At 34.9% G+C, this 27,490-nt stretch overlaps 1 protein-coding gene and 1 long non-coding RNA gene across 4 annotated transcripts in view; one reads left to right on the forward strand and one right to left on the reverse strand.

Moving 5' to 3' along the window:
* CALCRL (calcitonin receptor-like) overlaps nucleotides 1-23,983 on the forward strand; it is a 126,968-nt gene extending 102,985 nt beyond the window's left edge. The window contains exons 9-15 of one of the 2 annotated variants that reach the window (XM_010859729.1): nucleotides 5,753-5,879; nucleotides 8,948-9,101; nucleotides 12,687-12,747; nucleotides 12,831-12,897; nucleotides 16,923-17,141; nucleotides 17,298-17,339; nucleotides 20,943-23,983. In XM_010859729.1, coding sequence (XP_010858031.1) covers nucleotides 5,753-5,879; nucleotides 8,948-9,101; nucleotides 12,687-12,747; nucleotides 12,831-12,897; nucleotides 16,923-17,141; nucleotides 17,298-17,339; nucleotides 20,943-21,158 — 886 coding nt within the window. In that variant the 3' untranslated portion in view covers nucleotides 21,159-23,983. The remainder of the gene's footprint in view (nucleotides 1-5,752; nucleotides 5,880-8,947; nucleotides 9,102-12,686; nucleotides 12,748-12,830; nucleotides 12,898-16,922; nucleotides 17,142-17,297; nucleotides 17,340-20,942) is intronic. The other variant, XM_010859728.1, reaches the window with a different exon arrangement.
* Nucleotides 1-27,490, reverse strand: part of LOC105002883 — a 71,980-nt gene that overhangs the window by 6,614 nt on the left and 37,876 nt on the right. Inside the window, exons 2-3 of one of the 2 annotated variants that reach the window (XR_827038.1) lie at nucleotides 16,986-17,079; nucleotides 9,087-9,166 (exon numbers count right to left, since the gene is read on the reverse strand). This is a non-coding gene — a long non-coding RNA (uncharacterized LOC105002883). Of the gene's footprint in view, nucleotides 1-9,086; nucleotides 9,167-16,985; nucleotides 17,080-27,490 lie in introns of those variants that run through there. The other variant, XR_827039.1, reaches the window with a different exon arrangement.

The raw sequence follows: 27,490 nt of genomic DNA on the forward strand, positions 1-27,490 counted from the left end.
GTCTATTCCTTATGCAGCCTGTACTTACATGTAACACTAAATGAACAATCTTGAAAGGCATGGGAGGAGGGCCCGTGATGGAGACCTCTCTAGCAGGACTTCATTGGGCACCTTGGTTGAAACACTCTTGGACTCTTTCTAAATCTGGCCAAATGGATCACCAGCAGCCTCCAAAGAGAGTTAATGCTAGCGGTTATGTCTACTTTGTGTCATATATAACCAAGTAATTCCATCAACTCAAGGTTCTGTATACAATAGACAAAAAGTAGCCATACTGCTTATTCTTTGCATATATTTATTGCTTTCTTCCTGTTGTTTTTGGCACTATTCTGATCGGCACAGGCTTTCCTTTTGGCTACATGGTTTGTGTTTTCTTGTGGGAAAAGCTGAGCATTTGGGAAATTAAATTAGATAAATTAGCATAAAGAAGCAGTATACCGTAGAGTGGGCGATTCTTTCATTGCTTGTATTTTCTTCTTCCATGAATAGTTCTGCTCAGGATTAGCACTGAGTACAGTAGTTTGGAAATTTCTATCTCATAAAACCAAGAACGCTGTGGTACATATACACAATGGAATATTACTCAGCCATTAAAAAGAAATACATTTGAATCAGTTCTAATGAGGTGGATGAAACTGGAGCTTATTATACAGAGTGAAGTAAGCCAGAAAGAAAAACACCAATACAGTATACTAATGCATATATATGGAATTTAGAAAGATGGTAACGATAACCCTTTATGCAAGACAGAAAAAGAGACACAGATGTATTGAACAGTCTTTTGGACTCTGTAGGAAAGGACGAGGGTGGGATGATATGGGAGAATGGCATTGAAACATGTAAATTACCACATGTGAAACAAATCGCCAGTCCAGGTTCGATGCATGATACAGGGTGCTCGAGGCTAGTGCACTGGGAGGACCCAGAAGGATGGGATGGGGAGGGAGGTGGGAGGGGGGTTCAGGATGGGGAACACATGTACACTCATGGCGGATTCAAGTCAATGTATGGCAAAACCAATACAATATTGTACAGTTAAATAAATAAATAAATAAAACTGAGATTAAAAAACAATCAAAAAGAAACCACACACACACACACACACACAAAATGGGAAACAAAGGCAAGTATTTTGTTCATACTGTGACAACAATAACTTTGACTATAGAACAGCATGATACCTGGGGTCAGCATCGTAAGGAAAGTGGTAATTTGCAGACAATGCTAGCAAGGATAAAATTCCTAAGGAAGAAAATTTAGGTTGCTTGACCCATTGCCCTTTGTCACATGGAAATTGTTTTTCTGATGCTAAATTCTTGTGTTTTTAATAAAAAGGTGAAAATACACCATTTTATTGCATACTTAAAACATGGGTAGTTTTATGTTTCTCAAACAAAATGATGCTGTTTTATTATTTGTGAGAGAAAACTATTAGAGAATTTAATTAAAATTAGCCATATGAAAACCTATGTTAAAAATAATAGTTAACCTAACTTGGAATATTCACTATAGGTTAGATATTATACTAAGCACTAGACATGATTTAACTCATTTAACCTTCCAATCAATCCTATGTAGTGCTATTGTTACTCTATATTATAGAAAAGGAAAAGAAACAGAAACAGAAGATTATGGATTTTAAATGACTTGTCCAAAGTCACACTTTCAGTAGGTGGCCCAGTCCAGATTTAATCTCAGGTCAGGCTTCAAAAGCCACTCTGACTTGATGTTACCTGCTTCTAGTTGATCCAAGAGAGCATTGAAAGGCATGGTTCCATTACACACGGTGTATAATGGATTTGTTGACACACTTATGCCAACTGCCTCTATAACTCTGCTTAGTGCATATGTGCATATAACTTAGTGCATATAACTCTGTCAAAAGTGCATATTGAAGTAGTGTTCTGAAATAATTATATGTAAAGAATATGAAATGGAAACAATCCAGACCCACAAACCACATTTTCTATTCTGTGGTTATACTAGGATAACATTTAAAGAAAGCAGACAGAGATTTTCATAAAACAATCTCTAAGCCAGTTATATATATATATATATATAAACAGTTTATATACATATATATATAGAGAGAGAGATAAAAAGAGTTAAATAATCACATTTAAAAATTTGGAATACGTTATATTGGTTGCAGGTTAGCATTTGAAAAAATACCCAACTATTTTAGTATTTCACTTAAACAAACCACTGTATTTGCCAAATACGTATTTTGGTTTTTATTTTCAAGTTGATTTTATTTGGCCTAATGTATGTATATGTATTAATGAATGATTTTAAAAGAAAATAGTATGCATCACTAGAAAAATGTGAACCATTTTTACTACTAGACATTGATATAAATCATGTCAGATAGCATTTGTCTACATTTAAGTTGCACAGAACCTGGAGGAAGAAATAGAAGAAACCAAAGCTATAGGCTAATGTTATGGATAGTAGGGCATATTTTATACAAAACAAACTGAAAATGATTTGGCAATGGTTCACTATGTAACAACAATATAGAGAGTAAATAGAATATCAGGATTTCTAAAACAGAAGTATATGGTTTGAGTTATATATGGCAGGTTATCATGTTGACCATATTATTAACATAATTTTGTAAAACATTCAAAGTAAGCTTTACATGTCTATTGAAATGATTTCATGTGTCCTCTCAAGTATTTGGCTTTGATTTCAATAATTCATTTACAGCAGAGTTTCATTCTATCATTTCAAAATTTTTCCCATACTATGGTATTGTGCTTAGTCACTCAGTTGTGTCTGACACTTTGAGACTCTATGGACTGTAGCCCACTAGTCTCCTCTGTCCATGGGATTCTCCAGGCAAGAATACTGGAGTGGGTTGCCATGCGTTCCTCCAGGAGATCTTCCCAACCCAGGGACTGAAGCCATGTCTCCTGAGTCTCCTGCAGTACAGATGAATTCTTTACTGCTGAGCCGTTGGGGAAGCCCCCTATGGGTCTAGAGGGAAATGCGGTATATTCTTTTATCACATAGTAAAAGAATAAGAAACATGTTTTTTTTTTTTGGTCTGTATTCACAATAATCACAATTTTAAACAAGAATAGATACCAGCAGCTCATTTTAAACTTTTTAACTTTCAAGCTAGATTGAGGTAGTAGAGTCATTAGCAAAGTGGGAATTCTCAGAGAAACAGAAATACAAACTATCATAGAGAAAAGAAGGAAATTTAAATGAACACATGAAAAATTAAATTTGTTTTCCAACTAACTGCAGTTGGCATTTTATTTTATTACTTTCACTTTTCACATGTGAATGCTATAAACATCAACAGTTATAAATGCTGTTTGCTTTATGTTCCTCAGCTCATATCTTTCAGCTCCTACTTCTATCATGAATAGCTATTTTTGAAAACCTTTTTTAATGTTTGTTTTCATTCATTCCAATTTAGTTCCTAAAAAAAATATTTCTGATGCTGTCTAAGCAAACCCTCCTACTCTTTTGGTCATAATTTGAAAACTATGAAATTTTGTTTATATATATATATATATCTTAACCAATGGCCTGGATATAAGTGTGTTCAGCAGAAAAGGGCAAAACAACCCAGTTAAGGAAAACATTTTTTTCCCATGATGGTAGCTGAGTTATCTAAATTCTGTTACTAAAAAAGAGCACGGGCATTTTATATTTGCATGGGTAAGCAGTCTTTCCCTAAATAATAGTTGGTATTCCATAGACACAGGGTAAACTCAAGACAGGCATTTAAAAATAAGACCATGTGGACAAATTCTTTGTGTTCATAATTTTCAACATAGAAGAGTTCTAAATTAAGAGAAGTAAACTACACATAATGTGCATAAATGATTTGAAAAGAATATTTTTGTTAGACTTCTCCTCATATTCATCAATTCTCTTCACTCTCACTGAACACAAAACACTCGTCACTGCTGTGGCATTTTTCTCAAGAATAGAGCCGTCTTTGCCCCAGTGATGTCTTCACTGAAATAGCAGGACTCATGCCACTCCTTAGCTTTCAAAGAGTGTTCTTCTCTTTAGAGTATCATTTTTACACTGTTCCTTGATCCCTGTCTGCTTCCCACTACTATCGTGCATTGCAAAGTCAAGTCAAATTAAGGACTCTCTAATATGCAAACACCAGCAGCGCTCAGCTGCTTCTGTTTTGATGGACTCCAGACGGACTCCACAGTTGTAGGTCTGTGACTGTCTCACACACAGTGATTGATCTGTGGGCCATCTTGTTTATGAAGCCTTTCAGAGAAGTTTCCCTGAGAGCACTCACTTCTGTGAAAGGCATGCATTGAAATTCCATAAATCTTGATTTGGATTGGATTTACTTTCAAATCCTTTAAATTACTAGAATAATACATAGGATCATAAACTTATAGCTGCAAGAGATTTCAGAGACAATATAGCTTAAATTTTGCATTTTAAAATATAGAAAAGAACCTTGGCATCTCAGCCTAACTATAATATCCTGGGAACACAGTCTATTTAATATAAAGTGATAGTTAAAACCTTCTTAAAGTTTCCAAAGTAGAAGTCATTGGCTTGAGTTATATAGGGTGGATTATCTAGGTTGATCATCTTAATTGCATAATTGTATAAAAATGAAAATGAGCTTTAAGTCTTTCTAATGAAATGATTTCTCATGTCTTCCTACATATATGCTCTGTTTTGATATTAAGTATTCAGTTTCTAGTGGAATCTTGTCTATTATTTTAAAACTTTACCCATAATAATCCTTCATAAAAGAGGTAGTACTTAGATGGTATTTGATCATAGGTAAGGCAGCCATATACAAGCTTATAGAGCAGATGTGAATTCAAGCTAAAGAGCAGTAGTACTTGTCATTAATGACGTCTGCTCCTGAAATCTATTTCTATATGAACTCCATCTAGCCAGTTTTTAAATTTTGTTTTACACATGAGAACTTGCAGTAAAAGGAGGTAATCTTTTTTATGTCTTACCTATGGCTAGGCCAATTAAAAAAAAAATCGGTAAAGCTGACCTAATCTCATTGGTTGCTAGATCTATATTTTTATCAACTCATTTCTTCTTTTTTTATTTTAAATTTATTTGTCTTAATTGAAGCTAATTACTTTATAATATTGTGCTGGTTTGGGGTTCAGGATGGGGAGACACATGTATACCTGTGACTGATTCATGTCAATGTATGGCAAAAACTCGTCTCTTCTAAATACAATGTTATTTTTCTCATGATTGGTTACATAATCACTGCTACCATACAGGAGGTATACAAACAGAACCATAAATAACCATAAAAAGACTATATAAATAGAACTGCCTATGTGGCATAATGAAAAGAGCCTTATCTATGTGAGGTTTGATGACAAATTCAAAGTTTCAAATTAATTAGCTGCATGATTTTTGATCAGTTACCTACACTAAATATGAGTTTCTACATCTTCAGAATGAATTAGAATATTAATCATGATGAGAGATTAAGGGAAGAAATTTATGTAGAGGCCTTGTACAAATTTCCTGTCCTTATATATGTCTACCTGTACTGAACCAACTCATGTGTCTCTATGTTTTAAGCAATTTTAGGTTTTCCCTAATTAAGATTTTAAGATGAGTAATTAAGATGAGTAAATCTTGAGGAGAAAAAATACTTCTTCCAAATTTGAAGCAGCTGCTATGAATTGTGAATGTATCTCATTTGAATGATGTTAACACAAAATGTAGAAACATTTTATGACGTCAACACACTTTGCTTTCTCTTGCCTTTTAGGAGCCTAAGTTGCCAAAGGATTACCTTGCACAAAAATTTGTTCTTCTCTTTCGTTTGTAATTCTGTCATAACCATCATTCATCTCACTGCAGTGGCCAACAACCAGGCCTTAGTGGCCACAAATCCTGTAAGTAAAATAAGGTCTAAGTTCTGGGGGTTAATGGGGAAGAAATAGGAGAGGTAGGGAACAGGGGTTCATACATGTATATGTATACATTTAAGTACTAATATATGCATAGTTTATGTCTGACACATAAAGAGTATGTATATGTAGCTATATTCCAATCGAGAAAAGTAAATGTATCTCAATATTCCCCAAGGTATAAATATTGAACAGCAAAAGGAAAAATACTTTGTTTCAGTTATCGATACGTTGCATGTTTTCACCTCATTTTATGGTTAGAATCTTGCTGCTGGTGGGACATAATATTTACTCAGTCAAATTTAAAAAAATCAATCAAAGCAACTAACTCTAGTTAGAAAAAGACAGGACATGAAAATGGAAAATGGAAATTATATGCTTGATATCAGGCTGATTTAAAAGAGTTGATAAAACCAGGGGAGAAATGACTTATATGTGTATAATGTTAAATTTTACCAACATAAAAGTTTTAAAATACTCTACGCAATCCTAATAGCCTCAGCAAGCCTTATAAACTGTTCCCTACAATCGCTTTGGAAGCACAGGTTTTATGATAAGTATCAAAAGACATACAAAATAAGCACAGAAACTATCATAACATAAAAACTATATTTTAAAAATATAACCTGATGTTTACTTATATAAAGGTATACATTTTCTGCAAACTCTATGGGCATTTAAGCTACATTTAAATTAAAATATCTGCATAAATAGCAATCATAAATTTGAGTTTTTTAATTGCCTGCTTTTATAATATTTGTAGCGTCTATACTACAGTTTTGGATGTAGATTTGTATGCATATGTATGTATGCATACATAAAGTAGTTTTTTAAAGATTAAGTTATCTAGTTATTGAAATGAAGGAAGGGAAGGAATTTTCACACGATGAGCCAATAACCAATCTTCTCATATGTGTTTTATATGTGCTTTTAGGGTGACTTGCAAATTCTAAAATTCCCTGCATTATTTGCACATGTGCATCCGGATTGCTTAATCTTGTATATGTTCCACTCTAAAGTCACTGGGTGAGAAAACACTGGAGTATAATTAGCAAAACAAAAAAATTGGCGAATATCCTGCCATTTTAGAGTGCATTTCTCTAGAGCAAGGAGATTCAGAGTTTTGTCATAAAGCTTCAGAGAAAGAGACTCTAAATATTATGCTTATATACAAGGATGTTCTGTTTAACACATAAGTTGCAAAATGTAATGTAGTTACTTTTAATATATTCTTGGAAAATTTATTATCTGTTTATAACTCCAGTTCTGTCATAAAAATGTTTTTCTGCAGCATGCTTTTTTATCGTAATAGTTTGTAGATTAATTTTTTAATGAAATCAGGAATTGGAAGCCCAATTGTATGTTCTGTGGGTTCACTCCTGACTGACTCTTTGAGACCCCATGGACTGTAGCCAGCCAAGCTCCTCTGTCCATGTGATATCCCAGGCAAGAATACTGGAGTGGGTTGTCCATTCTTTCACCAGGGGATCTTCCTGACCCAGGGATCGAACCCATGTCTCCTGCATTGGGAGGCAGATTCTTTACCACTGAGCCACCTGGGAATTGTCCCAATTAGATACATGTATCTAAAAACTATACAAATAAAATTTTATATATGAGGCTTATTATTTCTAGGTATGTAGTTAAATAACTCAGCTATATTTTTGAGAGAACATTTACATATTGCAGATGTATTTAATAAAAGAATAGTTTTTTAATTATCCTCGGTCAGAAGGTATAACATTTGATCGAGAAAACAAAATTGTGTTCAAAGTGTAGCTTTGATTGATGTTTTTGTAGTTTTTGATTGATGTATGAATATTAGCAAATAATTTAACTTCTTCAATACTCAGTTTTTTGTCTATAAAATGTGTGACTAGTGATGTAAAGCATGCCTCGCAGAATTACTTTGGGGATTACATAAAATAATACACACAAAAATATTTTTAAGCCAGCTCAATGCACTAACTAATGTTATTACTAGTATTCTACGATAATCTACTATTTATTTTCTAGTGCATCTAATTTCCAGTTTTCCTTTCAGTGCAAAAAGCTTCTTATTCTAAAAACAATGATAATACACACTAACTATTTGAGATCCAGTCTGAAAATCGGAGTTGATGGTAGTAACTGGCTGTGTATTTCTGGGAGAGCTTTAAATGTATTCCTCTTGTTGATGGAGTAAATAATATCTTTTACTCCTTTATGTTTTCTTTATGCAATATTTAGACATCTCTTCCTGTCTCTTTAAGAGTAAAAAAAAAAAAAAAAGAAAGTGAAGACCTCAGGAAAAGAGAAGGGAAAAGCATAACTTTTCCTTCTTTTACCTACATGAAATCCTCAAATCCTGTATTTAAATTAAAAAAAAAGAGTGGGTTAATTAGATATTATTTAATAAGCATACACACTGGTAGCATGCAGGGCTTCCTCAAGTATTTGGCACTTTTCATGAATGCTTTTAAAATTATGAATATAATTATTACAAGTTTTCCAATAGAATGTAACAATCAAGGAGTTCATGATGACATAGTTAAAACAGACATAAAGTCATTCATGGGTAGACTTTTTTACTTGTAATTACACAATAGCTAGAACAATATTAAGAAAATACACATCCACTAAATGTAGTAAATTTGGAATTTGCATATTTCCTGGGAGATGTATCATCAATCTCTGGAGTCAGTGGCTAAATCCTTTAAGGAGGCACCATTAGATAGGAATGAAGACTGGCCTTTACAAATCTGAATCATTAGTGGGAAAAATCTGGTGTAGAGGAGAGAAAAGTCTGTGTTTCCGTACAACTAAACTAAACTAGAATATTGCTTTACATGTTCATTTATAAACAACTAAATATTGATTGCCTTCTGGGACTCACTTGGTGTTCCAGGGGTTAGGCCTGTGTTTCCACTGCTTGGGCCCAGATTCCATCCCTGGTCAGGGACCTAAGATCTCCCAAGGTGTGTGACACAGCTAAAAAACACAGACATATACATATGTGTGTATGTGTGTGTATGTGTGTATAACGTATATATGACTTTCTTTTCCCCTCACAGGTTAGCTGTAAAGTGTCCCAGTTCATCCATCTCTACCTGATGGGCTGTAACTACTTTTGGATGCTTTGTGAAGGCATTTACCTACACACGCTTGTTGTAGTGGCTGTATTTGCAGAGAAGCAGCACTTGATGTGGTATTATTTTCTTGGCTGGGGTACGTGCCATTATGCATATCTACTGATCCATCTTTTAAAAAAGCTTTTGAAGGATGCAGAGTTCCTTTGAAATAAAAATATACTTATGATTAATCATTTTTAAAACAATATCAACTGATTAACCTTTGCTTATTGCTGTAAATTAAAATATTTAAAGTACCACTGACTCACTGTTTTCAGTAACTACAGGACAATTAATGATACAGGTATTTTTTTTCTATTTAATATTCCAGTGTATGTTTTGGCTGACTATGTAGTGACTAAAACAATAGAATTATAAATGAAAGGATCTAGTCTTTGCACTATTCTGAATTTCCTTTTTCCTCATGTACAAAATGAGGGCATTGGTCTTAACTAGCTTTGAACTTCCATTATGAAAAGGCTTCTTTAAAAAAAATTATCATTTTAAGAGTAGAGGATTCAGTAATTGAATTGACAGCCAAAAAAATCTTTTTCCACACAATCATCTGACGTGTTATTATTCACAAAGCAAAACATAATACATTTTTGGCATATTTCTTAAATAACTGGAATAAAGAGAAACATAAAATATTAAAAAGAATGCAATAGAACTAGTTTCCAGAAACAAAACTGAAATTATATTTATATATCTATCCATCTATCTATTTACCCAATCAGATAATAGAAGTAGAGATATAGAGGTACCATAAATATCAAATCCCTTATGATTATACAGTGGAAGTGAGAAATAGATTTAAGGGACTAGATCTGATAGATAGAGTGCCTGATGAACTATGGACGGAGGTTCGTGACATTGTACAGGAGACAGAGATAAAGACCATCCCCATGGAAAAGAAAAGCAAAAAAAGCAAAATGGCTGTCTGAGGAGGCCTTACAAATAGCTGTGAAAAGAAAAGAAGTGAAAAGCAAAGGAGAAAAGAAAAGATATTCTCATTTGAATGCAGAGATATATTCCAAAGAATAGCAAGGAGAGATAAGAAAGCCTTCCTCAGTGATCAATGCAAAGAAATAGAGGAAAACAACAGAATGGGAAAGACTAGAGATCTCTTCAAGAAAACTAAAGATACAAGGGAACATTTCATGCAAAGATGGGCCTGATAAAGGACAGAAATGGTATGGACCTAACAGAAGCAGAAGATATTTAAGAAGAGATGGCAAGAATACACAGAAGAACTTACAAAAAAGATCTTCACGACCCAGATAATCACGATGGTGTGATCACTCACCTAGAGCCAGAAATCCTGGAATGTGAAGTCAAGTGGGCCTTAGAGAGCATCACTACGAACAAAGCTAGTGGAGGTGATGGAATTCCAGTTGAGCTATTTCATATCCTAAAAGATGATGCTTTGAAAGTGCTGCACTCAATATGCCAGCAAATTTGGAAAACTCAGCAGTGGCCACAGGACTGGAAAAGGTCAGTTTTCATTCCAATCCCCAAGAAAGGCAATGCCAAAGAATGCTCAAACTACCGCACAGTTACACTCATCTCACACGCTAGTAAAGTAATGCTCAAAATTCTCCAAGCCAGGCTTCAGCAATACGTGAACTGTGAATTTCCAGATGTTCAAACTGCTTTTAGAAAAGGCAGAGGAACCAGAGATCAAATTGCCAACATCCACTGGATCATCAAAAAAGCAAGAGTTCCAAAAGAACATCTATTTCTGCTTTATTGATTATGACAAAGCCTTTGACTGTGTGGATTACAATAAACTGTGGAAAATTCTGAAAGAGATGGGAATACCAGACCACCTGGCCTGCCTCTTGAGAAACCTATATGCAGATCAGGAAGCAGCAGTTAGAACGGGACATGGAACAACAGACTGGTTCCAAATAGGAAAAGGAGTACGTCAAGGCTGTATATTGTCACCCTGCTTATTTAACTTATATGCAGAGTACATCATGAGAAACACTGGGCTGGATGAAGCACAAGCTGGAATCAAGATTGCTGGGAGAAATATCAATAACCTCAGATATGCAGATGACACCACCCTTATGGCAGAAAGTGAAGAGGAACTCAAAAGCCTCTTGATGAAAGTGAAAGAGGAGAGTGAAAAAGTTGGCTTAAAGCTCAACATTCAGAAAACGAAGATCATGGCATCTGGTCCCATCACTTCATGGGAAATAGACGGGGAAACAGTGGAAACAGTGGCAGACTACTTTTTTGGGCTCCAAAATCACTGCAGATGATGATTGCAGCCATGAAATTAAAAGACGCTTACTCCTTGAAAGGAAAGTTATTACCAACCTAGTAACATATTGAAAAGCAGAGACATTACTTTGCCAACAAAGGTCCGTCTAGTCAAGGCTATCGTTTTTCCAGTGGTCATGTATGGATGTGAGAGTTGGACTGTGAAGAAAGCTGAGCGCCAAAGAATTGATGCTTTTGAACTGTGGTGTTGGAGAAGACTCTTGAGAGTCCCTTGGACTGCAAGATATCCAACCAGTCCATCATAAGGAGATCAGTCTTGGGTGTTCATTGGAAGGACTGATGCTGAGGCTGAAACTCCAATACTTTGGCCACCTCATGCGAAGAGTTGACTCATTGGAAAAGACCCTGAGGGAGGGATTGGGGGCAGGAGGAGAAGGGGATGACAGAGGATGAGATGGCTGGATGGCATCACTGACTCGATGGACGTGAGTCTGAGTGAACTCCGGGAGTTGTTTATGGACAGGGAGGCATGGCATGCTGCGATTCATGGGGTGGCAGAGTCGGACATGACTGAGCGACTGAACTGAACTGAACTGATAAACACACCATCTTTATTTTTTCACTGAAATAAATTTTATTTCTATTGATTGATATTTTGATAGTAAAAATATCAGATATGTGTTTCCCAAGTCAGTGCAATTTTTGCTCAGTTACCTGCATGTGTGTATGTGTGTATGTTCATTTGTATGCAACTCTTTGCAACCCCTTGGACTGTAGCCCCCAGGCTCCTCTGTTCGTGGGATTTCCCAGGCAAGAATACCGAAGTGAGTTGTCATTTCCTCCTCCAGGGGATCTGCCAACCCAGGACCAAATCCTCATCTCTTGTGTCTCCTGCGTTGGCAGGTGGATTCTTTACCCTGCACCTCCTGGAAGCCCATGTATATAGGCTATTAGTGTATCCAGGTTGCCTTTATAAAAGCTATCTTCATTTTATCTTTGAAATATCTAATTTAGAATGCTAAGAGCATGCAAAATTTCTGATATATAAACCATCTCTCTCCTTTTTTCTTCACATAGTCAGTGTCAACTTCTTCCCACATCTAATTATCTACAAAATATTGTCCAATTCCATCTTATAGAAAATGTGTGGATTCTGAATTTCTTCTAAGCTTCTGAGAATAGGCAGCACATTTATGAACTTAGGCTCTGGAGTCCACTGATTCATAATGACTCATATTAGAATAAACTATACACACAAATACTTGAAAATATAGATACATAATACTTTACCAAATTTACTGTTCAACTAGACAGATAATACTTACTTGATAAGCATATAATGGCCAGTTATTTTTGCTCCTAGAATATCTCTGAGTTCCAAGGTTCATAATATATTTTAGGAATTCCATCTATAGAGAAAGTTGCCTATTTATTTTTTGTTTGACATTTACAGGATTTCCATTGATTCCTGCTTGTATTCACGCTGTTGCCAGAAGACTATATTACAATGACAAGTAAGATAATCTCTCTTTTTTATTTCAATTGGAAGTAAGTAGAATGAAAATATTCAACCTAATTTCCCTGCTTTTTCCCCTAGCTGCTGGATCAGTTCTGATACGCAACTCCTCTACATTATCCATGGCCCAATTTGTGCTGCTTTATTGGTATGTAATTAAAATGCTCCTTTTCCCATCATTGTTCATAGCGCAACTTTATTTCTTGAAACATCTAGCCTATGGTATCCTTTAGGATTTCAGTGGACATAGCATACTCACAGTGTTTGATTGAAGAGGGTTTAATGAAGGTGTTGGTTTATTTGAGTTTTTTTTTAAATAACTGGAGGACTTATTTGAAGTGATGGCAAAAAGAGTAAAGGAACTAATTCACAAGGATGGTGAGGTAGCAGAGGCCAACAGTGGGATGCTATTATCATGGCTAGACTTGAAGAGAAGAGGAGAGAACAGAACAGTGTTCCTTGGGTTGGGTGAATGTGAGGAGGGCTGGCCCAGAAGGAAGTGTGGCCTTGGGTAGAGGAATGCAGCTACTGCCAAAACCACAGCCTAACAGGGAAAAAGGAGAAAGAAACACTCAAACTTCTCTCTCTGCCTATGCTCTGATCTCCTGGTTCCTCCCATTGGCCAAATGCAGCAAAAGTCTGAGGGCAAGAAAGTCTGGTGATGAAGTGGTCCTCAGAGCTGCCTCAGAGCCTCCAGGGTGCCGAGCACAACAGAGGAGGGCAGAGGAGGGATCTAGTGAGTGTGGGTGGCAATCAAAACTCTAAATCAGAAGGTTAAGGAAATAATAAATGCACTTAACAAGTGAGAAATGTAACAGCAAATTAGCACAGTTCTTGCAAGAGCTTGTCCACATCAACGCTGGGAGGAAAGAGAACGTGGTGTAATTAGGATAATAGCCCATCTAGCTGCTCAGTAAGAAAGGAAGTGAAAATCCACATTATGTACATAACCCTTTTTCTATTTTTTTTTTTTGCCTGACAAAAGATTAGGAGCCCTTTTTTTTCCTGCCAGGATAAAATGTTCTGCCTTTGTTTAAGCTCTAGGTCTTCCCACTGGGCAATTCCAAGGTCTTGGGAGGTGCTCTAGCGATTGTTTATATGGTCACATGTTTTTTGCACAATTTTTATAAATAAAATATTTCAACCACAATCAGTTTCTTTCCACTCAGACGTCCTCTGCCACATTTCCCCTTGAGCAGGGTGGTAATTGAATGGCTAGAGCACTTTTGAGATCTTGCTAAGGGGAAATTAAGGGAGGATGCATTTAATTTGTGTTTAGTGAGAAACGTTTAGCTCACTTCAGTGCATGGTAAGTGATTGCTGGCTAATCTAGTAGGGGAGTACTTTCAGGAATCCTGTCGCCACTGAGCTCAGGCTTCCTGCTGTGACCCTAGGTGGTATCATGGTGTGAAAAATGTCCCATGGTACCTACCACCTAGGTGAGCTTTATGGGTGTTGGAGTTAATATATTTCTTCTTTTTTTACTTACTTAGTTTTTCTCTAAGATAAATGAGATTCAGATGTAATTCATCTAAACTTCACAATTTTTTCTCTATTTGTATTTAAAATAAGTGGAAGTATTTACAGAAAATTAGGAGGACATTCTCATTTCTAGTTTTACATTTTAAATCAGACTTGCATTTTGGAGAAGCACTTTGCATTTAGAAGTTTTCTTATAATGGGCATCTAAATAGCAACATTTATACTGATTTTTATAATTGTGATTTTTGTATATTAGGATTATAAAACATTCTAAATTTATAAACAGATAAAATGGTATTATACTCTTCTTCTATGGGTTGGTAGTAATTTCCACTTAGTCAAAAGTTTTAAAATAATAATGAATGCCCTGGGAGGGAATACAGTAGGATAGGTGGAATAGCAGCTGATGTGTTGGTTCATCACATTTCATTTTTACACCTGTTGAAGTGGCTTATGTGGCTTTTGTCTTTAACAGAGACATTCCTATGTCTGTAACCATGTTTCTTTTCATAGATGTGTTTCCATCAGGACTATAGTTAGCTGTTTATTTTTGAAACATATGCTCCATTGAATTCTCTAAAAGAATAGTAGTGGAATATTTTTATGCCCAGTTATTTTCATAATACATGCCTCAAATCAGCAAATGTATGTTATTTGTCCATTGCTTTCTATATTAGGTGAGATACTATCATTATTTTTCCAATTAATAGAAGTATATAAGATATAAATTGCTTATTAGTATGCAGTTTGAAAATTTTAGATTATTAAACAAAGCACAGATGCTAAAAGTCAGGGTGGGAAAAAAGGAAAGAGAACAGCATTTTAGAAAAAGACCCCTAAGCGGCTTTTCTGGGGCTAACATCTGTAGTTCTATGGAAGGCATAAGGAATGGGCATAGAGGAAATAGACAAAATAACAGATATTGGCATGGGTGAAGATAAGAAAGAAAGTATAATTCAGCCAAAGAGTGAGAGAGAGAGAAATATATTTCTGTAGAACTCTGCTCATTTCCTGAACACTATATTTTTGAAGTTTTATGTCTCCCTTTCAAAGGGAACATTTTCTCTTCGGGAAAGTTGCTAATTCATAGGACTTTAAAAATCACAGAAAGTAATTAACAAAAGGTTCTGCTGGGTGCCAAAATTTTTTTAACCCTAGGATGATCTAGGTTGAATATCAACTAGTTTAAGTATGTGATTCAGCCTCTTCGTAAGGATGAAGAAGATTATAGTACTATGATGGGGAGTTGGGATGATTTTTGTTACACACAAATAACACAGGAAGGAAAAACTAAAAATATGAAAATGGCTATTGTGATATAATACATATTTGGATGGGCTTCCCAGGTAGCCCTAGGGGTAAAGAACCCACCTACAAATGGAGGAGACATGAGACACAGTTTGATCCCTGGGTCAGGAAGATCTTCTGGAGGAAGACATGGCAACCATTCCATTATTCTTCCCTGGAAAATTCCATGAACCAAGGAGCCTGGCAGGCTAGAGTCCATGGGGTCACAAAGAGTTAGACAAGACTAAAGCAACTTAGCGCACACACACGTATTTGGAAAGTACCTCGTTTGGACACTAATACAGAGTAGAGACTTAAAATAATTAGCCTTTGTTACAAACAATTGTTTCCTTTCTTTGGGATTAAAATATTCAAAGTTTTGGTTTTCTTAATCATAGCAGGATTTTAAAATATTGCATAAGAAAATAAACTAAACAAAACAATCCGATGTTACTCAATTGAATGTGGTCCACAATAACACCACCATAATTTTGTTTTTTAAGATATAAGTCCATTAAAATTGATGTACTTTTTAAATTAATAAATCACAATTCCAATATCTAAAGGTAACAAAAACATATTAATAAATATATTAATATCTGCACCCCATGCTCATCGCAGCATTATCCACAATAGCTAAGACATGGAAACAACCTAAGAAGGATACACACACACACACACACACAAACACACACATTAGTATTTAGCCACAAAAAATGAGAAAATCCTGACACTGGAGACAACATGAATGAAACTTGAGGGCATTACACCAAGTGAAATAAGTTAGACAGAGAAAGACAGATACTGTATGATCTCACTTACATGTGGAATCTAAACAAATAGACAAGCTCATAGAAAAAAAGAGATCATATTTGCAGTTGCCCTTAGGGGTTAGGGATGGAGGAATTGGATGAAGATGGTCAAAAGGCACAAACTCCCAGGTATAAGATAAAGGAGAACAAGGAATGTAATGTACAGCATGATGATTATTGTTATCACCACTGTATGATATATATGTAAATTGCTGAGAATAAATTGTAAAAGTTCTCAGCATAAAGAAATGTATATATATATACATGCATATATACTTTTTTGGTATCTGTATGAGATGGTTAACATTAGCTTAATGTATTGTGGTTATCATTTCACAATATATGTGAGATTAAATCATTATGCTATGCAACCTAAACTTAAATAGTGTCAATTATGTGTCAGTAAAGCTGGAGAAAAAAATAAAAGAAAAATTCAACAGCAGAAATAAAAATTAATATTTAAGCAAGTATTCTTTTCAATAGAACATATTCTTGTGTACTGAAAATATTCTAAGATTTATAAAATCAGTGATTCTTCAGTAAAGATTCTTAATATGAAATAATTTCCATATGCCATTTTATTTTCTTTTAGGTGAATCTTTTTTTCCTATTAAATATTGTACGTGTTCTTATCACCAAGTTAAAAGTTACTCACCAAGCAGAATCCAATCTGTACATGAAAGCTGTGAGAGCTACGCTTATCCTGGTGCCGTTGCTTGGCATTGAATTTGTGCTGATTCCATGGCGACCTGAAGGAAAGATTGCAGAAGAGATATATGATTACATCATAAACATCCTCATGCACTATCAGGTATGGTGTTCTTGCATCAGGAAGGCACCTTGTGATGTTCGGATGTAAATTTACATGTAGCGTTGGCTTCATTTTTGACTACCTATACAGCAAATCGATTACCAAAAAATGTACCTTTTCTATTTGGAATCAGATAATTCTATTTTTCTTTTACAGGGTCTCTTGGTATCTACAATTTTCTGCTTCTTTAATGGAGAGGTATGGTGACTGATTTTATTCCTTTTATCATTTTGTGTTTGTAATCCATTTTTTTCCTTTAAAAAAGAGACAGAATTATAAATCCCCTAGGAATAAGTATTTCAAATTCCATCTCTGTCAGAAAAAAGAAGCGTAGAGGCTCTTTGAATATATGCAATTCTTCTTCCCAAAAGTTCAGGGCAAATTAGAGTTGAGGTTAGGGCAAATTCAGACTCACTTTAAAATATTCTGTCAATGACTGTTATTCATCTAGTCTTTCAACTTACCTTTTGAACTAATCCTACTAATTCTGGACTTGGCCCTAGGCAGTATTAGACTATCCTTATCTTCATCGAACATACACTCTAATGGGAAATAAAATTGCCTCATTTTAATTTTCCCTCTTTCTCTGTTGGCCTTGTCCACACTGTGGTCTTTGGAAACATTTTTATGTCGAATAAAAAAGATTTCTAAAAATTTAAACCCAGTTATGCACAGAAGAGTGGCAGCAGATTAGGAAACATAATCGAGGTCTCTAATTCATAACATGGCAATGTGATCTGAGATATTTCAGGATTTTTATCCAAGGCTTTCCTAATTGGAAAGTTTCAGACATTTTAGAAATTGGTACCACATTTCTTATGCATGTGAATAGAACTATATAGCTCAGTGGTTTGGGCTATATTGCTTTAGCTCTTTATATGTTTTTAATCTACTTGACAGTGTTAACCTATTGGAGGAGCTTGGCAAAATTCAGCAAAGTTTAGAAATTCAGACAGCAAATGATAAGACTTACACACTTGTAACTGTGAAACTTATCACAAAGCTTCAGACTGGCAATACATGGAACCAGTTAACATAACTTTATAGGAATCATTTCTATGCAACTAATCAATGTCAGAAATCATGTACATGTCATGAAAAACTATAAAATATTTTTCTCTTGTTTATGTGATACTTTACTTAGCACATAATTTCATATTTTATTTCTTAATTTTAAATATAGATTTTATTATACATATATATTTATTTATAATGGCATATAGAAGTATCAAACGTATTTAAGTGGTCTCTTCATGATTCTTCTGCTGTGTAGAGGACAAGGGTGACTTTTTCTGAAGTAAGAAGTAGAGACAGAAAATGCAATTAGGAAGAATAGATACATTGTTTTGATAATAAAATTCAAATAGTATTTATTGTGTAACTATAAATTTATTATTATATAAACTGAATTAGACAATCCAATTTCTGCCTATATAGGATTTTACAATTAAATATAGGTAAGAAAACTACAGTATGACATAAAACATGTATGAACTAAGAAAGATATACCTTTGCATCTGCAGGAGCAAATTTTATTTTTATAATGGACATTTTTTTAAGTACAAATCATAATCATTAGTAAAATATTTAGTGATGGAAGGCAGTGTAGAATAAAGGCACTGACATAATAGTGCGTTTAAACCCAAAGATGCCACTTTGCTCCTGGCTGTAACATCATGGGAAATACTCTGAACCCCAAGGAGTCCCAGTGTGTATTTCTATTCAAAGGATATAAAAGCAAGCTCCTAACACAAATCTCAGAGGGATAAATGTAAACTAGGACTATAAAGTTTTTAGCACCATGCTCCAACCTCAGTAGATAGTACATTAAAGATTCCTTATTAGGTCTGTAAAATCACTCATTTATAAAAATATATATATAAAGGGGTTCATTACTCATATTGGAATCAAATCTCAAATTGACCTTTATATTTAGAAAGAGTGCTCAGGGAATATTTAAACTAATGCATAACTCTCTAACTGCACTTTATCCACGTAAGCAATAGAGACACAGGCCTTGATATTTTGCCATGTCTGAAAATTTTGGCATTAGAAAATTATAATAATATAAAATTTTTGAGCCAAGTTGTCACCAAATCCTTTAGCTCCCCACAACATCTCCAATATCTGTCCCCCTTTCTTCATCTCTAGATATAATACCTGCTTGTGTATGATTCATTTCTCATCTTAAGAAATACTATAACCCTTCTTTTTTTGTCTCTTTGCCTCTAGTTTTTCCCTTTCTCTTAACACAAGGCATGCTGTCAAATTCATTTTGTGTGGTTCCAACTATGTCATATACTTCTTAAAATCATTTGGCAAAACCAATACGATATTGTAAAGTAATTAGCCTCCAATTAAAATAAATAAATTTATATTTTAAAAAAAGAAAAAAAATCACTTGCTCAGGCTTAATTTCCTTCTTGCTTTCCACATTAGGTCAAACAGCTTGTCTTTGTCTTAACATCTCTATTTACGTTTTTATTCTCACATTTTATTTTTATTTCTCAGCCAAAATATTCTTATTTGCATTTGTCACTAGTTAAATAATGTGGCTTGACAAGTCCTCAGATTGCTTTCATCTCAAGTCCACTCAATCAAAAAAATGTGCACCATTAGCATACACTAGGGACTCTGGTCATTGGGAGGGCCCTCATCAGACATGGAAATGTACAGATGTTGGAGTTGGTGGTGTGCTTGAATATTCTCGTTTATGCTTACTGACTCAATATAAAGAAAATCATCTGTGTCTTATGTTAAATTAACACCAAAGTCATTATATGGGCTTCCCAGGTGGCGCTAGTAGTAAAAAAAAAAAAACACGCCTGCCAACGCAGGAGACATAAGAGACGCAAGTTCCATCCCTGTGTCTGGGAAGATCCCCTGGAGGAGGCATGGCAACCCACTTCAGTATTTTTGCCTGGAGAATTCCATGGACAGAGGAGCCTGGAGGGCTATGGTCCGTACAGTCACAAAAGAGTCAGACACAACTGAAGTGACTTAGCACACATGGCCAAAGTAACTGTATACGGCCTACCTGGCTCTGGTCCCTAGCACCAAACAGAAGGAAGAGTAATTAAACTTCACATTTAGAAGAGAGGGATCTAAATACAAAAAAAGTGGAGTGATGACATTCCTAATATTTTTTTTTCACATGCAAATTCCTATTTTTTTTTAAATGCTCATCCCATTTGTAATTTTCCATTCAACATGTTCTTCCCGCTGGGTGAAAAGCTACATGAGGATTAAAAACTCTGTTCTTCTTTTATTTTTTTCCCCAGAATGTAGCTATTAAGCTACATATCTGTCATATGGTAATCACTTAATAAAGTGAGTGCTACTGATGTTGTTGATGATGATTTATTATATTTCCTGTATCCCTAACTTCTTTTTCTTTTATCTCTTTTCTCATCTCCAATTATCTCATTCTTTTAATAAAATGTTGATACAGAACTAAATGTTGCTCATGCCAGCTTGTGAGAATGGGGATTAATTACTTAACAGCTAGACATTCATGTGCATTTTAGCTTCAAAGAGAAAGCATAGAAAGTAAAATATGAATCTTTCTGTAGTCTGTACTAAAGAACAAAGTAATTACAATCATTTCCTAATATAAAGATGGTTTACTCAATTTCATATTTTAATTAAGAAAAGAAAGCAATATTATTTACCCATTAATATCAGTGATTTTTTTAAAGAAAAGCTTTTGTATATAATTAATTTTGTTGTACTATTAGACATATTATCTTCGTTTGATTTAATTAACTGCTCTTGCCCTTTCTGTTTCTTTCTGTTTTATAGGTTCAAGCAATTCTGAGAAGAAACTGGAATCAATATAAAATCCAATTTGGAAACAACTTTTCCCACTCAGATACTCTCCGTAGTGCATCTTACACGGTTTCAACAATCAGCGATGGTACAGGTTACAGTCACGACTGTCTAAGTGAACACTTAAATGGAAAAAGCATCCACGATACTGAAAACGTGGTCATAAAACCCGAAAAGTTATACGATTGATAATAGAGGGTATACTGCTGAACTATTTTTTGCCACTCCTAACTCAAGGATTTGGATCCATGACTTTACAACCACAAGACTTCAGTATTAGATGAATTATTTGAAGGTGACAAAGAAAACGCTCATGAATTCAGTAGGGTGTTGATAAATGTTTCGCACTAGCTCCATGGGGGAAAATTGTCTTGATCTATGATTTTTTCCAGTTTTTAGGTTGTCAATACTCCCACCATGACTGATTTCCAGCGATCAACTTAACATCACTGCATGTGGAACTGGGTAAAGATGAGCACATTCTATTCCTGCAGGTTGGTTTGAGCCACCTCCAGGACACTACTGCATAAATCCACAAATAGTTATAAAAGTTCACAGACACGGCGGGCACAGTTCCACTCCTATTGCCTAAAGAGGCCTAGTGAAGGCTTATAGAGTTGGAGGGAAAATGACCTTTCATTTGATTTTAAAATCTTTTCCCCAAGTTCATTGCTGCAGTTGATTTTTTACCCAGAAAATGTTCTAGCTCTTTTGTTTTTATTTTTTAAAGTGAACTTGATAATTAATTATTCCTCTTTGCTTACTGTTTTCTCCCCAGGAAAAATATTGAGCAGAATTGCTGTTGGCTACTTATTTGCTGATTCATCACAGTTATACCCTTTGTCATATGCGTTTTTAAGACTTGATGAATAATATATATGACATGCAATCCTGCTTTGGTATTATTAGGGAGACATCTTGGTTGATACTACAAAACATGTTGTCAACTACTTTCCTATATTAGTACACATATGGGAAGGAATTCATGTCCATGTACCTGTAAATAGAAACCTTGCCCCTTCCATTTCTACTATATGGACAAATTAGCAATTATTTTACATGAAGGAAATCAATGAAGGGTTTATTATTTCCTCAAAAGTTTGTAAAAAATTGTGAAAAATGAGCTTGTAAATACTCTTTCATTCTATTTTATAGCCTCAAATATATACAATCTACATAATTTTTAAAAACAAATGCTTAATGTAACAAAGTGTGCATGCTAATATCTGATACTGTCTCTGGGCTAATTTTATAATAAAATAGAATCTGGAATTCTATATTTGTTAAATATTTTAAAGACAACCAGATGTCAGCATCAGAAGTTTGAGAACTAGGTTTGAGAAATATCTATGATAAGATATAAAATATTTATTTAAATATCCCTCAAGGCCATTGTTTTATTGAATATTTTTGCTTTGGTGATTCAAATCTTAATAATAGGTATGTTTGACATATTTTTCCTTTTATTTTGACGATGAATTTTCATTCTAATCCAGAAAATTTAAATGACTTCTGTAACAAACGCCTGTTTGTTACTCTTTTGGTTTTTATCCCATTAAAAATATTACTTTTCTGACTTACTATAAGATGATATATAGTTTTGGAAATACTCCAGGCTATTTTTTAAAACTAGACAAATACATATCATATACAATGTTTTAATATTTTAATAGAGATAGTATATATGATAATACAATACAGTATTGCAACATTTATGGAATAATGAAATTAAGATGGAAAAAATCTTCCCTAATGAATTAAAGTGATATTTAAATGGGATTCATTTTCCCTAATGTCATTTTCCACTGAAATTTTTGAAATTCATAAGTCAATTTTGGCAGGAGAATTCATTATTTTTCTTTTTTGTGTGTGGTGTGTCAATCTGCTTAAAATAGAGTAGACTAATGACTTAGTCATCACAGGTTTTTTCTTAAGCTGTAAATAAATGGTAAGTTCAGAAGCCCTCTGAAGTTGTCCAGGAAAATCATCTAAATTAATAAGAATTCACTTATTAAAAGGACTGATCAATAGATTTATGATTTACCTATACACAGGTAAAAGCTGTATTGTTAGTCTCAGATTTATGGATTTCAAAATAAGTTGTCATAAAAAGATATGCAGGCTGTTCTGGTCTTTCTAATGCTAAATTATATAATTCCTTTAAATAAACTTACTTTTAGCTATTATTCAAAGACACAGATTCAAGTCCTTTGCTGGCACTGTCTATATGTTTCAGCATTCTACCAGACAAACTATCAAGTCTCAACCATAAATGACAATAGAAAATGTCAAATTATCCACAAGCATCATATTAAAAATACATTGTGACTTTCAAGTATTTTTACTGTGCTTTTATCATATTCAGTTTAGATCAGATTTCCTTTTTGGCCAGGATTTATCTATTGTACCACCTTTAGGCGTAGACAGTCCATGATTAATGAGTGTTAGTTTTGTACCCATATATTTTTGGAAGTAATATTTTTAAATATTAGACTTCTCTAAAGCTGAAGTACTAATAATTAAGATCTCCTTTGTATTTTACTCATGAAGAAAAAGGAAAACATATAATTTTTAAAAACAAACTGCTTTGGTATCTAAAAGCTTACTGGGGAATTTCTAACTTTTAAAATGTAAATCTGCTACTTTTCTGCAAGTACTTGCAAAAGTCATTTTAATTGTTTAAAAATTCTGGTCTGTCATTTTTTTAAATTCTAAATTTATTTAGTGTGTTTATTCATAGAATATACATTCTGGCATTTAGTGTTTGTTCTAATGTAATTCAATGTACATAGTAGTGGTAGCTGTAGTGCTGTATTTATTGCTTGATAACTTTTTTACAATGTGAACTTATTTTAATTTTCACTTGGTTTTAATATGCTAATAAAAACTATCATTTCTTTTATTTCTAAAACATACCCAAGATATTCTTTTCAATTAACTCATGTTATGCCTACTTAATGTATATCTCTATATTTTGATTGTATGAAAATATTAAAGGTATGAGCTAAAGTTGATTTTCACTCATGCTTACTGCAGTGCTGAATAATTTAAATTATAATGATTTTTAATTCTTTATAGCAACCACTGAAACACTTACAATTGATGAGTATAGCTCAGTCACTCTCTTTGAAGTCTTTCATAATGCTATAAATCATTCTATAAAGCAATTTGTTTTGTAAGCTAGAAAATTCTAAATAAACTGCAATGTATGCAAATTCCTTCTAAGACTGAAAGAAAGGAAAAGATGCCCAGGGATAAGAAAATGCAGAGATTTGTCTCCTTTCTCTAAAGAACTATTTCTCTAAAGTTCTTTCTCTAAACTAATTAAGTGTACAGTTCACTCATTTCCAGGTGTCCTTCGTGTATTATATTAGTGTTGTGGCCACAGTCAGTTTTAGTACATTTTCATGACCTCAGGAGTTCACCACCTGTCCTTTGCCATCACCTCTAACATCCCGTCCCTGCTGTCACCTGAGCCCTAAGAACACAAACCTATTTTCTTTCTCAGTAGACTTCCCTATTCTGGACTTTCCCATGAATGGAATTATATGGAATATGGTGTTTTGTGACTGACTGCTTTCATCTGTAATTTTTTCAAGGTTCATCATGTTTTAAATTGTCTCATCATTACATTCCTTTCTTTGCCTGAATTATTAAATTGTATGGATTTACCAAGTTTTGTTTATTCATCTGTCTGTTGATGGACATTTGTGTTTTTCTGATTTTTTGGCTATTATGAATAATGCTATTATAAATACTTATGTAAATTTTACTTGGTTATATTTCCAGAAGTAAAAATGTTGGGTCGTATGTTAAGCAGTCTGAGGTCTATCAGACTGCTTTTCAAATCAACTGGATAATTTAATATTCCCATTGGCAATATTTGAGTGTTCCTCTTTCTCCACGTACTTCCCAATACTTGTTATTATCTGTCTTTTCTCAGAGAAGGCAATGGCACCCCACTCCAGTACTCTTGCCTGGAAAATCACATGGGTGCAGGAGCCTGGTGGGCTGCAGTCCATGGGGTCGCGAAGAGTCGGACATGACTGAGCGACTTGACTTTCACTATTCACTTTCATGCATTGGAGAAAGAAATGGCAACCCACTCCAGTGTTCCTGCCTGGAGAATCCCAGGGACGGGGAAGCCTGGTTGGCTGCCATCTATGGGGTCGCACAGAGTCGAACACGACTGAAGCGACTTAGCAGCAGCAGTCTTTTCTACTCTATTCATCCTCAGTTCAGTTCAGTTCAGTCCTCAGTCGTGTCCGACTCTTTGCAACCCCATGAATCGCAGCACGCCAGGCCTCCCTGTGCATCACCAACTCCCGGAGTTCACTCAAACTCACGTCCATCCAGTCAGTGATGCCATCCAGCCATCTCATCCTCTGTCGTCCCCTTCTCCTCTTGCCCCTAATCCCTCCCAGCATCAGAGTCTTTTCCAATGAGTCAACTCTTCACATGAGGTGGCCAAAGTACTGGAGTTTCAGCTTTAGCATCATTCCTTCCAAAGAACACTCAGGGCTGATCTCCTTCAGAATGGACTGGTTGGATATCTTGCAGTCCAAGGGACTCTGAAGAGTCTTCTCCAACACCACAGTTCAAAAGCATCAATTCTTCGGCGCTCAGCCTTCTTCACAGTCCAACTCTCAGATCCATACATGACCACAGGAAAAACCATAGCCTTGACTAGACAAACCTTTGTTGGCAAAGTAATGTCTCTGCTTTTGAATATGCTATCTAGGTTGGTCATAACTTTCCTTCCAAGGAGTAAGTGTCTTTTAATTTCATGGCTGCAGTCACTATCTGCAGTGATTGTGGAGCCCCCAAAAATAAAGTCTGACACTGTTTCCACTGTTTCCCCATCTATTTCCCTTGAAGTAATGGGATCAGATGCCATGATCTTCCTTTTCTGAATGTTGAGCTTTAAGTAAACTTTTTCACTCTCCACTTTCACTGTCATCAAAAGGCTTTTTAGTTCCTCTTCTCTTTCTGCCATAAGGGTGGTGTCATCTGCATATCTGAGGTTATTGATATTTCTCCTAGAGAGTGTGAAATGGTATCCTGTGGTTTTAATTTGCATTTATTTGATGGCTAATGATGTTGAACACCATTTCATATTTTTGTTGCCCATTTGTATATTTTGGGGGGAGAAGCATTCAAACACCTTATCCATTTTAAATTGGATTTTTTTCTTTTTATTATTGAATTAAAAGAGTTCTTCATGTATTCCAGATACAGGTCCCTATCAGATATACAATTGCAAACCTTTTCTCTCATTCTTTGGGTCATATTTTCACTTTTTTAGTGGTGCTATTCATAACACAGAAGTCTATAATCTATAATCTCAGTTTATCTATTGCTTCTTTTGGTTCTTGGGCTTTCATTTTCTTATCTAAAATTCCTTTGCCAAATTGAAGATCATAAAGATCTACTTCGTTTCTTCAAAGGGATTTATAGTTTTTGCTCTTATGTTTAGGTCTTTGGTCCATTTTGAGTTAATTTTTGTATACCATGTGAGTTGTTGTTCAGTCACTAAATCATGTCTGACTCTATGTGACCCCATGGACTGCACCATGCCAGGCTCCTCTGTCCTCTGCTATCTCCCAGATTTTGCTCAAATTCATGTTCACTGAATCCATGATGGTATTTAACCGTCTCATCCTCTGTCAGCCTCTTCCCCTCCTGACCTCAATCTTTCCCAGTATCAGGGTCTTTTCCAAGGAGTCTGCTCTTTCCATCAGATGGCCAAAGTATTGGGGCTTCAGATTTCAGTCCTTCAGTGAATATTCAAGATTGATTTCCTTTAGGATTTACTGGTTTGATCTCCTTGCAGTCCAGTGGACTCTCAAGAGTCTTCAACATCGCAATTCAAAAGCATTAATTCTTTGGTATTCACCCTTCTTAATGGTCCAACTCCCACATACATGACTAATGGAAAAACCATAGCTTTGACTAGATGGACCTTTGTTGCCAAAGTGATGTCTCTGATTTTTAATACAATGTTTAAGTTTATCAAAGATTTCCTTCCAAGGAGCAAGCATCTTTTAATTTCATGGCCGCAGTCAACATCGACAGTGATTTTGGAGCCCAAGAAAAAAAACCTGCCACTGCTTCACTTTTCTCCGTGTGCCATGAAGTGATGGTACTGGATGCCATGATCTTAGTTTTCTAAATGTTGAATTTCAAGCCCAGCTTTTTCACTCTCCTCTTTTACCCTCATCAAGAGGCTCTTAGTCCCTCCTCATTTTCTACCATTAGAGTGGTATCATCTGCATATCTGAGGTTGTCAATATTTCTTCTGGCAATCTTGATTCCAGCTTGTGATTCATCCAGCTTCGCATTTTGCATTATGTACTCTGCATATAATTTTAAAAAGCAGGGTGACAATATACAGCCTTGATGTACTCCTTTCCCAATTTTGAACCCAGTCAGTTGTTCCATGTAAAGTTTGAACCATTATTTCTTGACCTGCATTAAGGTTTCTCAAGAGGCAGGTCAAGTAGTCTAGTATTCCCATCTCT

The sequence above is a fragment of the Bison bison genome, unplaced genomic scaffold, assembly GCF_000754665.1.
Source record: "Bison bison bison isolate TAMUID 2011002044 unplaced genomic scaffold, Bison_UMD1.0 scf7180017864459, whole genome shotgun sequence".
Classification (NCBI taxonomy): Eukaryota; Metazoa; Chordata; class Mammalia; order Artiodactyla; family Bovidae; genus Bison; species Bison bison.